Here is a 16,429-nt window from a genome sequence, read left to right on the forward strand (position 1 = left end):
GACAAACGGGATGTATACCTGCTGAGGAGAAAGTCACGGCGGTAGGACAGTGGTAGTTAGCAGCTTCAGCATACAGACACTCAAGCAGGCTAGTGTAAAAGGCACGAATGGCCAAACAGATGCTATGATGGTGGATAGTGTGGAGACAGCGTAAGAGGGATGGGTGTGCAGGCGCATGAACCCATTGTCTAGTATCGAATGGGCAAGAGACCGGTACAAACGGAGGAGGGTGGTTCGATCAGCACCCCAGGAAGTACCATTGAGAACAGACAGGACATTGCGCAACTGCGTACTGTGGGCTGCCAGGTAAGATACATGGGAGGATGAATTTCAATCGAGCAAGACCCTCAGGAATTTCGCAGTTTCAATGAACAGAAGGGCAACAGGCCCAAGATGTAAAGATGGTGAGAGGAACTATTTGCGCCGCCAGAAATTCATACAGGCGGATTTTTCAGTGGGAAAACGAAAACCATTGTCGATGCTCCAGGAGTAAAGACGATGAAGACATCACTGAAGACGCCGCTCAGTGAGACAGTTCCATGGAGAAATGCAATTGATGGCAAAATCGTCAACAAAGAGGGAATGGGAGATGCCCATCAGGAGACAGTCTATTATAGGGTTAGTGGCGATAGCAAAGAGGACAACGCTCAGGACAGAACCCTGAGGCACACCGTTTCCTGGTGTCATGGCAGAACCCACACGCACCTTGTAAACTCGATCTTGTAAAAATGGCTGAAGGAAACAGGGCAGACAGCCATGGAAGCCTCATGTATAATGAGTACAGAGGGTACCAGTTCTCCAGTAGGTGTCTTAGGCCTTCTCCAAATCGAGAAACATAACCACAGTCAGATTTCCGCAGAAAACCATTCATAACATGGGTCGACAAAGTAACGAGATGGTCAACTGCAGAACGCCGAGCTCTAAATCCACACTGTGCATTCGCTAGTAAATTGCGAGACTCGAGCCACCACGCCTGCCGGGCATGAATCTTAAGTTCGATCGCCTTGCAAATGCAGCCGGTAAGAGAGATGGGGCGGTAGCCAGAAGGAAGGCTTTTGTCCTGCTCGGCTTAGGTATGGGTATGACGGTGTCTTCACGCCAGCGTCCAGGAAATGAGTCCTCTGCCGAGATGCAGTTGTACATGTTAAGCAGAAAGTGCTTGTCCACAAGAGAAAGGTGCTGCAAGAGCAGAATGTGCATGGCGTCCGGCCCTGGGGCAGAGGACCAAGATGAACTGAGAGGATGATCTAGCTCCCTCATAGTAAAGGCGGCAGTGTAGCACTCACGATTCGGAGAAGAGAAGGATATCGCACGAGCCTCTTCCACTCGTTTCCGATGGAGGAAGGAGGGGGATAGTGGGAAGAGCTCGAAATGTCCGCAAAATGGCAGCTCAAGGTGTTGGAGATAGCAATAGGGTCCACGATGACATCGTCTGCTACTGTCAGGCAGGAAATTGGGAAATGGATCTTGGTCCCAGAGAGCCATCGGAGGTTGGCCCACACGACAGAGGAAGGGGTGGAACTGTTAAAAGAACTAATGAATGAAATTCAGTTAGCTCTTTTGCTACCCCAAAGAACTCTACGACATTTTGCACGCAACTGTTTATAGTGAATGCAGTTTGCCATCGTCGGATGACTGTTCAAAACGCGAAGAGCACATGTCCGTGCACGAATTGCGTCACGGCATGCCTCAGTTCACCAAGGGACTGGGACGCAATGTGGTAAAGAGGAAGTGTGAGGAACGGAATGTTCTACAGCAGTGATGATAATGTTAGTGAGATAGTCCACCTGGTCAGAACAAATGGGGAAATCTTGCTCTTCGAAGGTCGCCAGGGGGAAGGAGTAAAGTTGCCAGTCAGGCTTAGTAAGCTGCCATTTGGGTGAGCACACAGATGTGTGGGGGGGGGGGGGGGGGAGTCAGCAAATGAATAGCATATGGGAAATGAAAGAACGGACCACTCAAGACGATGGGCAAGCTGGGCAGTGCAGAAGGATAGGTCCAAATGGGAATAGGTGTGCGAGGAGTCGAAAAGGAAAGTGGGTGTGCCAGCGTTAAGGCAGATGAGGTTAAGTTGGAGGTCAGCCAAGAGGGCACCTCTGCCAGGTCCTGGAGAAACCCCAAAGGTGATGATGCACATTAAAATCACTGAGTAGCAGAAATGTGGGAAGCAGCTGCCTAATAAGCTGAAGGAAGTTTGCCCTGGTGACATCGAATGACAGAGATTCATAAATGATACAGAGGGAAAACATCAGGTGGTGATGGAAAAGTGAAATGCAACAGCTTGAAGACGGGTAGTCAGGGAGATGGGTTGGCTATGAATGTCATCCCATATGAGCAGCATGACGCCCTCATGAGATGGAATGCAGACCTCAGGGGGAAGGTCAAAACGAACCAGCAAGAAATGTGAATGCTGAGAGTGGTCACGAGGGCACAATTTCGTTTCCTGATGGCAGAGCACAAGGGGACGCTGCAATGCTAAAAGCAGCCATAAATCCTCTTTCTGGAACCGAAGGCCGCAAATGTTGCATTGGAGGAGAGTCATGGTGATGAGATGTAGGGGTGTCATCTCGGCGACTGTCAAGTGACAGCCTGTGAAGAGTCCCTACTACAAGTTGGTTCGTTGGTTTAAAAGGTGGAGAGAAGGGACCAAACTGCGAGGTCATCAGTCCCTTGTTCCCAGTAAAATAATTACACAAGGGAAAGAAGGAAAGAAAGGAGACACAATAACAAGAGAAAGGAAGAACCAGTAGAATGACTGAAGAACAACAAACACTGCTATGGACAAAAATAGGAAAAGAAGCTAGAAACAGTTAAAGGGATAAAAACAAGAGAGCAGATGACCGTGGTTGGCCGACCACAAGAATAAAAAGGAAAAGCCAGCCACTCGGCGACACATTAAAACATCCACCCTAAAAGTATTAGAGTGGAGAACACAAAGGGACAAAGAACGTTATCTAAAACTTATATAGAATGATAAAACCCATCATCGCCTATAAAATATAAAACTAAATTACCCGATGAGGCGTTGTCAGCTAAAATTAATGGCAACGAGTCTGGTAACTGAAGAGTCCGTCACAGGGCAGCCAAAAGAGGACAGCTTACCAAGATATGGGCCACTGCCAGCCGGGCGCCACACCGACACTGAGGTGGGTCACTACTACAGCGCATAGAAGCAGGATGATCCTGCTCCATGGGATCCACAGAAGCATCAGTTTGCTTGTGCAGTCGGTCTGTGGAGTCCAACGCTGAAAAACGTTGGTGGTGCGCACCGGCGACGTGGAGGCCTGCTGGGTAAGTTATCACGTGGCGACACTGTTGAAGAGGATCTTTGAGTCAGTGAAGGAGAAGCTCATTTGCCTTTGGTGGACTCCTTCAAGCCTTTCTGGTTAGAGGAAGACTGGTGGTGTTTGGCTGGAGGGACAGAAGGAATCTTCACAGGAGTGCTCCTGTCCTTTCTGGCCTACTGGTTGTGTGGCTGGTGGATTCGCCCCTTGAGGCAAGAGTTTGATGGCTTGTTGCACAGCTGGACGGTGGGATGGCGATGCTACCTTGACATTGGGCGATTTCACAACCTCAGAGCTGAATTGGAGGTGACCTGCGTGGTCATGTCCTTCATGGAGCGACGTACAACAGGAACAGAACCTTAGGTGCCGACAGGAGAACACAGCGTTTCCGAGTAGCCAGTAACTTGCGAGCGACTGGTTAAAGCAATTTTTCCTTTACGCAGATCTCTGACAACCCACTCATGAACACACAGGGGAAAATCCCGAGAGGTGGCGGCATGGCTGCCATTGCAGTTGAAAGGGAGAAAGAGGCACACAGTCTCCCTTTTGCGCATCCCTACCACAGGTTACACATTTGTATGGGTGTCGACAAGACGTTCTAGTGTGGTTGAAACGATGGCATTGGTAGCAGCCCATCGGATTCAGAATGTACGGCTGGACTGTGATAATTTCATAACCAGCTTTGAGCTAGGACGGAAGCACCACTCGATCCTAGGTGAGAAAAGTAGTGTAGGTGGACACTAAGGAGGAATCTACCTTTTTCATTACATGAGAGAGGTAACATTGGGTTTTGGCCTCTGTCAGGGCGTCGAGCAGCATAGTGTAAATGACACCACAGGAAGAATTCATAATTCTATGGGCCTCGACATGAACAGTGTAGCTGTGGAGAAGCAAGGCGGCAAGCAGTTGTGCATGAGAATCAGAAGTAGTCTCCAAAAGCAAAGTGCTATTCCATAAACGAGAGCAGGATTTCACAGGGCCACCAATTGCATCAACACCTTTCTGAATAATAAACAGATTTACCGTGGCGAATGGCTGACCATCTTCAGTACGTGAGTTCATTAGTAACTGTGGTGCAGCGGGAAATTTGTTTGAATCGTTAGCATTATTACGTTTACGTTTTGTAGTTATCGATTGTGAAGATGATTGGCTCATTGCAGGAAAATCCCCCACAATTACCAGCGTCTCCGATGGCGAGCTCCTTCCAACTGGGGCCCCCCCTTCACAAGGGGCATACCCGCCTTAGGTGAATGTTCACGCCTCTGGTCACGCCTCCCAAACACCTGATGGAGGGACTAATCGGAAATTTGGGAAGGTTGCAGCTCAGGCAATCACCACTCCCCGGGCCTGGCCTGTACCAGGGGGTACACGCAAACCCTACTTGTCGACCTGGGGCTGGGAATTACGCCGTTACCAAGTGACCTGTTATGCGTCAGACACGTGGGCCAGCCTTCAGGAGCGAACAAGGAAGAGGAAGAGAAAGAAGAGCCTCAATTGCCAAAGCGGAGGAACGAGAGGAGAAGGGAAACAAGGAAAGGAAAAGGGAGCAGACAACAATGGTGAGACTGTTCTTAAGTCAGCAACAATGTAGAACATTACCAATAACATCCCAGACATGTTCCCCAAGGGAGGGGAAAAATAGCAAGAGGATAGACATGCAGTAGGGAAGGGAAAAAGGCTGCTAAGGCTGGGACCCCGTGATAGCCAAGCACGAACCCACTAAAAAGTGGCAACCCTCTTGATTTGGTGTCGAAACTGTGCTCAGTACTATGAGTCCTCATTCACAATCACCTGTGCCTCTGTGGTTATGTTCTGCTTCATAAGACTCCATCTGTGAAACTCTCCAGCACGTATACTCAGGCCCTGACAAGGTACTGAACTGTGGAACACAGATACACTAATTAACAGCAAACGCCAAATAGTCTCGGTGAATAAGATAAAGCCAGCATGGTCCTTAGCCGACGATGTATATCTGCCTGTAGCTACAGATTCACCAGCCATGATCAACGACATCTCTCCCCAACGACATCAATGACGTCTCTCTACCACACAGAATGCATGAGTATGTATGTATGTTATTTACGGCAGGTCTTGTCATGGGTTAAGCCTCTTCCCCTTTTGTCTGTCCATATCGAGTCTTTTCATTTCTGAATATTTGCCTGCTTTCATACTGTCCAGCACTTGATATCTTCTTTTTCCTCTTCCCATTTTTCCCTCCACCATTCCTTCTATTCCTTCCTTCAATGAACAATCCCTCCTCAAACAATGTCCAATCCAGTTCCATTTTCTCTTTCTGATGAATTTTAGCATGTTTCTCTCTTCTCCAACTCTTCTTAATACTTCCTCATTCCTTACTCGGTCTTCCCATTTCACTTTTTCATTCTTCTCCATATCCACATCTCTAGTGCCTCCAGTCTTCTTTCATCATCTTTTCTCCATGTCCAGGTCTCTGCACCACATAGTGCAACGCTCCAGATGTAACATTTGGCAAGTCTTTTCTTCAGATCGTTGTTTAGTGGTCCACAAAGTAATTTCTGTTTCCTCTTGAATCCTACTTTTGCCATTTTAATTCTTTTCCTAATTTCTGTTGAGCAATACATATCATCCATTATTACATCCACAATTGAAGTTATTCACTGACTATTTCTTCTGCCCCTATTTTCAAATGGCATTTTCTCCCCTTTCTTCCAATTACCATGGTTTTCGTTTTCTTCTTGTTAACCTTTTTTCCATATTCTTCTAATTTTGTGTTTAGATCATCTAACATTTGTTCTATCTCTCTTGCACTCTCTGCCATTACAACCATGTCGTCTACAAATCTTATACACTCCACTCTCCGTCCCCCTATACAAACTCCTCTCCTTCCATCAAAACTTTCACTAGTAATTTCCTCCAGATATATATTGAACAGTGTTGGTGATAAACAACAACCTTGTCTTACACCTCTCCCCAGTTCAATTTCTTCACTCATCACACCTATTCTTACTCTTGCTCTCTGGTTCAAATATAAATTTCTAATTAGCCTTCTATCCCTCCAGTCAACTCCATGTTTCCTTAGAATTTCCGTCAGTTTGTCCCATCTGACACAGTCAAAAGCCTTCTCAAGATCAATGAACACAACATACACCTTCCTTTTCTTCTCCATGTACCTCTCCCCTATCACTCTCTGTAGCCCAATGGCATCTCCAGTTCCCACTCCTCGCCTGAAACCAAATTGTTCATCTCCTATTACGCAATTCAGCTTTCCATATAGCCTTCCCTGTCATGTATATTTGATTACACAATAATTCTTCTTCTTCTTTTCTTCTTCTTCTTCTTCTTCTTCCAATTTCTCTATCTTGTCACACTTTTCTGTCAGCCATTTCTCCTTTGCTTTTTCTGTTTCCTTTTTTAATTCGTTATTTAGCCTCCTATAGTTGCGCTTCCCTTCTGTGTTTACCGTTTTTCATTTCCTGCGATCATCCATCTTCGTTGTCATATCTGGTGTTCCCCATTCTTTCTTTACTTTTTTCCTTTCCTTGGCGCCCAGCGTTTCCGTCGCTGCCTTTTTGATACCATTTTTCGAAACGATCCCATCTTTGTTCTATGCATTCTCTTTCCTGTCGTTTCATCATGATTTCACAATATGTATTCTCAAATTTTTCACAATTGCCTTTGTCTTTCGGTTTCTCAAAATTAATGTGCTCTCTCTTCTGTCCTTTCTAGGTTCTTCTCAATTTAACTAGAACCTCAGCTATTACTAACATATGATCTGAATAAATATCTGCCCCTGGATAGCTTTTTACACTCTTTAGGCAATTTTGGTATCTTTGTTGTATCATTGCGTAATCAATTTGATATCTTTTGTTGTCAAATCGAGATATCCAAGTATACTGTCTTCTGTGGTTATCTTATAGAGTATTTCCAACTACTATGAAATTTTCATTGCAGTATTCCAACAATGTTTGCCCCCTCTCATTTCTTTCTCCCAGTCCAAATTTTCCCACAGCTTTTCCTTCTGGTCCTTTGCCGACTACAGCATTCCAATCACCCATTATAACAATACATGTATTTTCTCTCTCTCTCTCTCTCTCTCTCTCTCTCTCTCTCTCTCTCTCTCTCTCTCTCTCTCTCTCTCTCTCTGCGAGGTTTTCTATCATCTCATGACATTCTTCTACCTCTTCATCTGAATGATTACTTGTTGGCATATAGACCTGGATGATAAAGTCTTTCTTTTTTCCTTCAGTCGCATCATTGTTATTCTTTCAGTAACATATTCAACCTTGATAACCTTGTCTTTCAGTCTTTTACCTATCAAAATTCCAACCCCATACATTCCAATTTTACCTTCATCTGAGTAGTACGATGGGAAGTCATCACTTTCTAGTTCTCCACAACCACTCCATCCCACCTCACACATTCCAAGTACATCCAATTTGATTCTTGTCATTTCATGTTTGGCGTTTTCTAATTTCCCTTCCTGGAGAAGAGTTAAAACATTCCAAGTCCCAATCCTCAGTAAGTTTTCACTCTCCTTCTCCTTCCTTCCTTTTCCATTTGCCCTAATCTGTGGAGTCCTCGTTGTATTCCCCTCCCAGAGATCCGATTGAGGGGAAGCTTTACCTCCAGAATATTGTACAAAGCGACCCATCCTATGAACGTCTAGGGAAGTAATTCCAGTGGTGGTTTCCCATTGCCTTCCACTGTCCTCCACATCCTGGCGGCTCGCTGACCCAGTTTCCCGCTGGGGTTGGTTACCCAACCTTCCACTGGGTTGCTCAGCTTAACGGGAGCACCATGTGTAGGTAGGATTGTGGAGAATTGAGGTGAGAGAGGCTAAGAGAACTCTCTTGTTGAGTTCTTGTATTCGCATCTCACCCCCATTTTTAGCCAGAGTCGCAAGTTTGTAGCAGCTACTCCCCCAGGTAATCTCCGAAGCCCAAGTGTGCCATGATTTTGCCGCTCTGTGTGACACGCCCTCTACTCTTTCACCCACCCCCGCCTTATACAGTGTTTACTGCCGACGTCACAGATATTAACCTATACGACTTTTCCACTGAGATTCGAAGCGGCACTGTCTTCCCCGTCTCTGGCAACGCAGCAAAACACTTCAGCAACTCATATGCAGCTATGTAACTCCGAGCTCCCTCCAGACACCGACCAGGACCACATAGTGGTCAACATCTCGAGTGACGGCATCCCCTCTATTTTTTCCCTGCCTGCCCTGCAGCTCGTGGACCTTGCAGTGGTTCCTCCCGCTTTATTTTCTTCGTTTGTTGTCCTAGGTGTCGACGTACTGCGTGGCTACACTGGCTGAAAAAATGGGTTGTGGATTCCGACACTGACTACGGTAAATAATGTAGCCGACAGATGTACAGTTACCTTTCACAGTCTCTCTCTTTCACTTTTAACAACCTCGTCATATACAGATTTAATATGTGGCCAATGCACTATTGTTTAAACTTTCCATAAGCCTCATTAATATTTAGCGGGCGAACCTCCACTTACTGCTACAATAGTTTGCTATTGAACATCTACGAGCAGTAAAAACATAACCATATAATTCACTGTTCTTTCGGAAGAATCAGGTACGTATGAAACAGACATTGTCATTGCTTTTACACACGGCCTAATTGTTTAACACTTACTACACAGTTAAGTTGAAGCATTGTTGTTCTAACCAACACAGGTTTATCGTCAAACTCGGCGGTGGACTGACTGTCTCGTGGCCAAAGATCGGGCCCTTATATATCATCACAATAATAGGTGCTGAAACTACACATTGTTCGAAGTTTAATTTAAGGAAGTTGCAATTAAAACTTAACTCAAATTAACTGAATACATCGAAAAATTGGTTCTTTTCAACAGCTTCTACTACTACAAGGGTTAGGCCGAATTATTTGTTTAAATCTTGAAATTAACAAATATCGTAACGCAAACAATACTTTTGACAAAACTGAAAATTACTTTGGAATTACTTAAGGGCTGGGCTTCGCTAACACGTTTTCGAATAGAGCCTAATTCTTTAAGAATACTATTGGCTGTTCCTCCTAATGTTTATGCTTAGCACAGAATTTATATTTGTTTATCAGTCAACAATAGAATTTAAGTTACGAAACAATTACTGATTTCGCCCTCTGATGAAAGTATTAACTAGGAGTAGTCAAAATAAATTAGAAAATCAATTACATACATAAAACTAAGTACAAAATTAGATCTGGTGATATATTCTTTAAAACTGGGGGCCAACTTTTCTCTTATGAAAATGCAGATTATACCCACGTATATTAATGGTAATTAGTTGAACATGAAAAAATGAATTTAAGGAAGCAGATGGCATAACCAGAGGGGAATTACAATTATTCCAGCTTTCTCAGTCACAACCTAACTCCAGTCAACAGAACCCCTCGCTCCCAGATGGGACGTCACCTTCGTCTGTCCACCTATGTGGCTTCAAGATTTTGTCGTAGACAGCACCTCCTGTTCAGTTCCTCCCCCATGCTCCACACTACCGGGTGGGGGTGGGAGTCTGTGGCCAACAGTCTACCAAAAAAGCAGCAACTATGATTTTTTGACTTTCAGACTGATCTCTGTGTTCTTTGCCCACTTCGCAATTCACAGGGGTTTCTCATGTTTGTTCCTTATGTATTTTTGCAGCTAGTGAATGAAGCGTTCCACAGCTCATCTCACTTTGGAGATTTTTATTCCTTCATCATACAACAAAGGGACAAACTACCACACACCAAAATATCATTAGGGTAATTTTCCATATTAATTGACAAACCAATGTGTGAATGCACTTGTGTGTGAATTGTCGAAAGATGATTTTGTTGCTGTGTTTGTTAGAGATAGTCAAATTCAAATGAAATTCTGTATAGGTTGTTAGATGATAGACTATATAATGAACTGAAAGTTGCTTTTCGATTGTACATAATTTGTTCTGTTTCTACGTTCACGTTTTGTTGATCTTAAGTTCATCTGGCAAAGACAACTGGTGTATTCTCTCTATGATATGTCTGAGCCGTGTCTGCTCGTTTTCTGAGCTGCTATATCATTGCTTACTGGCGTGATCTGTTTCCCTGTCATGCCACTGGGTGGTGCTTTGGTGGTCTTTTAGTTGACTCTTTGGTTGGAGGCAGGTTGTTGACAGATGGTGGGGCAGTGGCAGAGAGGAATGGGTGACAAACTGAACATTCGATTACAGCGCTTGATCGGTGGCTGCTCGTCTAAGTGGGTGGATATTTATATGGGGGCCGTGTTGATGGAAAGAACTGGGCTCTACACTGGTGCACGTGATAGACTATCTGGGTTTTCGAGTAAATGTGGGCGTCGTGATCACTTTTTTCCCTGGTAACCGCCCCTCCTACCTCACCTCACTACCCCCATCAGGCTGTTCTCCGACACTCCTTGCTCAATCTATGAAATTCGCCCTCCCCTCTCTGTGTGAACTCTCCCTATGCATGATAAACTGTATTTGAGTGCATTTAAACTGCGTTTTCATTTTATTGCAATTTGTTCAGTGATTTCGGTGATCTTGCCATTATCGCTGGGGTGTGAAATTAATTTGGTTGTAATCTGTTCTAGGGTATGTTAGTGACCACTGAGTTCGAATATCGAGCATGATGTTTGGGGTGGCAAGTTCTTGAGTATGAATTGTTAACATCGGGCAAGGTCGTGACCAGCCAACGACAGCAGCAAAATGAATGTTGGTTCGTTTTCTGTGCTCACATTGAGAGGTCTTTGTGGGATCTAGCATTTTTGAAGGAATTTATTGTTTACTGATGTATATTTTATTACTACTGTGATTTCGTACTTCGATATTAGCGCTCAAGCATTTCTACTTACTTTTAAGCTTGCATACGTTAATATTTTTAGCTCTTGTTAAAGAGTTGGCTGTTTAATCAAATTAATCCCTGTTTGGTCATTACTGTTGAACTATTAACTGGTTAATCTTTGTTTTAATCATGCAGTCATTGTAAACACTGATTTTGGTCGGTGTCTGCTTTAGGGCTTGCATTTGGCATTCTTGTATCGGTCCCTCGAAATTTACGCATTTGATGCTCAATCTTGCATGAATTATAGCTCTGTGTGTTTGCGCTCAGTTTCTCGAGTTATTCTTAAAGTTGGAGCCGCCTGCCCAGGTGTGTGCTTCAATACCCGCCGATTCAGCGGGCGTGGCTAGTCCACATCGGCTGTATGTGTGTTTGCGGCGTGGTGTTCCGCCTCCTGTTTGCGGTAGCCACTGAGGCGACGCGGCCTCCACACTTAAGACGACATCTCTGTAAGTTAGGTTCTTAATCTTATGTCATTCGAACTTAAGTATAAATCAATGTCTCTGCTGCTCTAAGCCATCCTAGCCAAGCCTTGCTTATGCTAATCCGGCCTTGTGTTGTGTTGCTGCTTGACTTCAAGATCTTTCAATTCTTAGTTGAACATTGCCGCAAATTTTAAAATCGTTGTTACCTTCTGTTCCAAAATTGTTGGTGCCCAAAGGGCGTTCCAAATCTTTCTTGTAATGCTGGACGTGCAAATTTTAAAATATTTTCAAATGCTGAACTTTTAAGATTTTGAATGCTGTTACTTTCCTGTTTGAAAAGTTGCTAAATTGCTAGTGCCACAAGCGCTCTCAAGTTATTTTAAAGGTGCGGTCTAACGCACTGCTTTCCAGACAGGAAAGCGTACCAGTCACGGGCACGAATCCGCCTGGCGGATTAGTGTCGAGGTCCAGTCTGTGGATGGTTTTCAGGGCGATTTTTCATCTGCCTCGGCGAATGCGGGCTGGTTCCTCTTATTCCGCCTCAGTTACACTATGTCAGCGATTGCTGTGCGAACACTGTCTCCATGTATGCGTACACCATAATTACTCTACCACGTAAACATTGGGGTCACACTCGCCTGGAATGGGACGTTCCCATGTGGAGGGGGGGGGGGGGGGGGTCCACCGGAGGCTGAACCGTACAGTAAACCTGGGTTCGGTGTTGGGCGGCGGTGGGGTGAGTGGACTGCTGTAGCCCATTGTGGGGCTGTGTACCACTAAGGGCTATGGCGGAGACAAAGCCTCTCTGTCGTTTCTAGATCTCCAGTTCAATACAATACAATGGTAATCCTGAATGTGTACAATTTTTTTCTAAATAAGGGCCACCTTCATTGTTTGAAGTTTACTATCTAATGAGTGGTTTTAAAATTGTCATGGTAATGCTCTTTCTGTAATAGTAGCGAAGTCATATGCGCTTGGTTGAAATATTATGTATGCCTAAAGTGCTTTATAGCGATATTTTCATGAATGTTGAACGTTTTATTCTTTCTCTGAAAAAGAAAAAATATGTTCGCCATCCTGGAATCTGACAGTCACTATCGACTTATATGTCATAGTTGTTTTTAAGTACCAGTATATCTGATTAAATAAAGGTTTACCAACTATTGTGAAGTAACAAATGGTCTTCTGTAAACCCAGACTGTACCTTTCTCCCGCCCCTTAAGTTGTTGTATCCTGAGGTGTCCAGAGGTATGAGGTGACATTAGGAACACTAAGGTCTGTATCAGCTATAGCTCATTACCTGATAATTTTGAGTTTGTGTGATTTATCTATGTTATCTACCGGAATAACTTTCTTTACAGTTTTGTTTTTCACTGGAAACTTAACATGTGGCAACACTGTACTCTGATGAGAAATAATGGTTTTTTTGACATCTTTCTTGTGGCGCTATGGCATTATCTTGGAGGCTGTCAGCAGGCTGCTAGTACTGGAAGAATCTAGTTTCATCAGCGACAATTGACATTTGCTACTGACGTTGTCCAACAATGGAGTATGCGTGTACTGTGCTCTACTTGAAAACAAAGTGAGGAGACGGTTTGTTGTGACATTTCTAGTAGTGGTTGTAGGAAGTAACTTCAAAGAAGTGAAGCATCAACTCCTTAGTTTTAATCGTACCACCACAATCACAATTTTATGAACATTATTTTTTCGAGTGCCATTTATACCAGTTACCCTATTTTTTGTTTCTTTGGCGAAGCCAGTGGAGAAACCCAAAATAACCGCATGCCTGCCGCAGTGCAGTGGTGGCACATGATGTCCTTGGCTCTGGCTGTGGCGTTAGGCGTCCCGCGGGCGTACTGCCCCTGCAGACCCTTTGTTCTGGTTCTTTAGCAGGCCTATGAACACATCCGGCTGCAGCGGGCACCACGGGTCCAGCTCCAGCTGCGCCGAGATGTCCACCTCCAGACGCTTCCATTCGCCCCGCACTTTGAGCCGCATCTCCTCCAACTGCCTCCCAACTTCCAACAGCATCTCCTCTCTGGCAGTGTCGCTCGCTGGTGTGTTCCGCTGCTGAACTGCATCCCCGCCCACTTCACTCCCTCGATCTGTACAGATGTACCCAAAACATCCAAGTTACACAGATTCAGTACTATCAAATACATCTACATCTGTAATCCGCAAACCACACCAAGGGTACTCAGAGTTTTGTCACACCAAATATATCAACTCTATAATTATTTTTTGTTTTACTATAACCGACATTTGTTGCAAGAATTCAGCATCCACGATGTTTTCGAAAGTGGTGTAAAACTGAAAGAAGTCATCAGGCCATTGAGCCACACGAAATAATTAGCTATAATAGTATCAACTCCAGTACTGTAAAGACTCCCAAAATCTAACCACTGGATTGGAAAATCAGCATCTAAAACAACACCAACAACACACACACACACACACACACACACACACACACACACACACACACTAACATGGGAAGTTTCCACTGGAACAAATGGAATTTGTCTTGTACAGGACCTCCCCAAATAATAGTCATTGTCATCAAATACTATCTTTACCTAGCAAATGCTCGCTCTTTACGTCACTCCCTTTCTCACTAAACTGGAAACAACTTTATCACTCACCAAAGATCACTCACTCCTTACTTCATACGCTCAATGCTTTTAGAATATCAGCTCTGCCCCACAGGCCGACGATTCCCGACCTACCCTCACGAAGGCTACCTGCTGACTCCCGATTGGGTGAACTCCAAACACGCTCCAGATTTAAGTCCATTCAGACGCTATTTCCTGCTAACACTCAGTACTTTCTATAAGGTGCTGCTTCCTGCCGAACCTCTAAGAAGTTTCTCTTCCAAAAACTGTTACGAAAAACCAGCCATCGTGTTGAAACCACTCACGTTTGGAAACAGCGAGGTTGGGCCAGGACACCACAATTCTAGCAGAATTAAGTGAAGTCTGGCCTATTATCGACAGTCCCCGTCCTGGGAAACCGGCGCTGGCATTCAACAGCGGCTTCCACCAACTGGGACAACTGTGTAGTACTAACAATCGACTGGCCAACTCTCTCTCTTCGATCAAATGGAACAACGGAATGAAACTAGTCCTGGGCCCACATGAGCTATATGGACGTTTCTCTTACTCTCGGGATTTGAGTGGTTTTATTTTATGTCAGACAACAGACTAGATTAACTAACTGATTGGGTTATGGAACTAAACAGCGTGGTCATCAGTCCCACAATTCAACAGTTACGTGCGCAAGATAGAGGCTTCCACGAAAAAATGGGTGGGTCCAGTCAGAGGGGTCAAACTATAACGCAAGGGAGCTAAAAACATACCCAGTGGAAGGCATAAAAGGGTATGTCAAATCTAAAAACTGGAACAACGGGATAAAAGAGCGGTCACGGGTCCCAGCCCCACAAAAGATTAGTTCCCAAGCACAACCACACTGCCCCTGCTGGAGTAAAGCAAAACCTTATAACTGAAAATAACCACTTTCACGAAGGAAACAGAGGAGCAGGTCAGCCATCAGAATTGTCCACTAATATTAAAGACAAGGAATTCGGAAGGACATAATTAGTATGAAAGGCCAAAAGAATGGGACACTCCAATATGTGTGATACTATCAGTCTAGCTCCACAACCACATTTTGGGGGTGGCTCGTTACGCAAAAGAAAAAAAATGGATGAGCCTAGCATGACCGATGCATCGACAGCGTAAGACAATGGACTCCTTCCGAGAGGAGCGAAAGGAAGAGCGCCAAACTGTAGCAATCTCCTCTTGATTTTGCTGACTTTATTACTCAGAGCAGGGGCGCACCAGTTGTCATTTCATTTTCGAACAAAAAGTGATTTGATGTGAATCCGCATATCTGCACCTGGAATCACGAAAGGGGATATGCGGGGGGGGGGGGGGGGGGGTGAAGTAACTGCCTCCCTAGCCAAACGGACAGCCAGTCCATTCCCTGGGATGCCCAAATGATTTGGGCCCCAGATAAAGACAACTGAGCAGGCGGCACAGCCAAGAACAGAGAGAAGGTCATTGATAGAGATCAAAGGGTGACTAGAGTAGCATCGGTGTGCAGACTGCTCATTGAGTCGGTGCACAGTAAAACACTGTGGACGGATGCCTGAGTAACAACATGAGACGTCCGACTAAAGCTGCGCTCGTAGTGGCACTGTTATCGGTGGACTCCGCCGCCGAACGACATCGGCCGATATCTTCAAATCAGTACGCCTCTACGTGCGCGCTGTAGCCGATTTTATCGTCCGAACGTACAGATTTAGGATGACAATAGGTGAAATTCAAATTATTTTTGTTTGGTCGAATCAGCCGACACGACACGAAACATGGACTGTGAGAAATTTGTTAGCTTAGTCAGAGGAGGAGTTTGTGGCATCCTGCGGATGAAAACATCATAATCGGGACATAGTTCGGAATATGTGGACTGAAATCGCAGGTTTATTGGAAACCATAAGCAGGCAAAATCTTTATCCGAAATTCTAGGCAAAGATTATAAAAATATGTGACTTTTCATGCTTTCCCGACGGATCCGTTGCAAATACGCATATCGGGTTTGCCGCCGGATCGTATTGTGTAACTCGCACAATATTTCCTCGATGCAACTGCTCGACATTATCAGGTGGTGGCAGCTGCTGCTGTCACTGCATATAAAATATAAAAATAAGTTTTTTAGGTGACAAGAACGACGTATCTTATGCTTGAAGCTACTACAGTGGACCAGTTTGGATTGTGGTAGAAACGACGTTAAGATGTAATAATTATTTGTAGACAACTAATGTCCACCTATGTCAGTAAGATGGTGATTCTGTTACATGAAATGGTTTACAAATGGGGTGTATGCATGTGTTTACACTTTTCAGTGCTTTAGG

The 16,429-nt window shown here is 44.6% G+C and overlaps 1 protein-coding gene across 1 annotated transcript in view; it reads right to left on the bottom strand.

The window, feature by feature from the left end:
- Positions 1-13,356: 13,356 nt before the first annotated feature.
- Positions 13,357-16,429, bottom strand: part of LOC124775323 — a 69,533-nt gene continuing 66,460 nt past the window's right edge. The window contains exon 3 of the mRNA XM_047250156.1: positions 13,357-13,625. Within this exon, the coding sequence (XP_047106112.1) occupies positions 13,357-13,625 (269 nt within the window). The remainder of the gene's footprint in view (positions 13,626-16,429) is intronic.

This window comes from Schistocerca piceifrons, chromosome 2 (assembly GCF_021461385.2).
Source record: "Schistocerca piceifrons isolate TAMUIC-IGC-003096 chromosome 2, iqSchPice1.1, whole genome shotgun sequence".
Lineage (NCBI taxonomy): Eukaryota > Metazoa > Arthropoda > Insecta > Orthoptera > Acrididae > Schistocerca > Schistocerca piceifrons.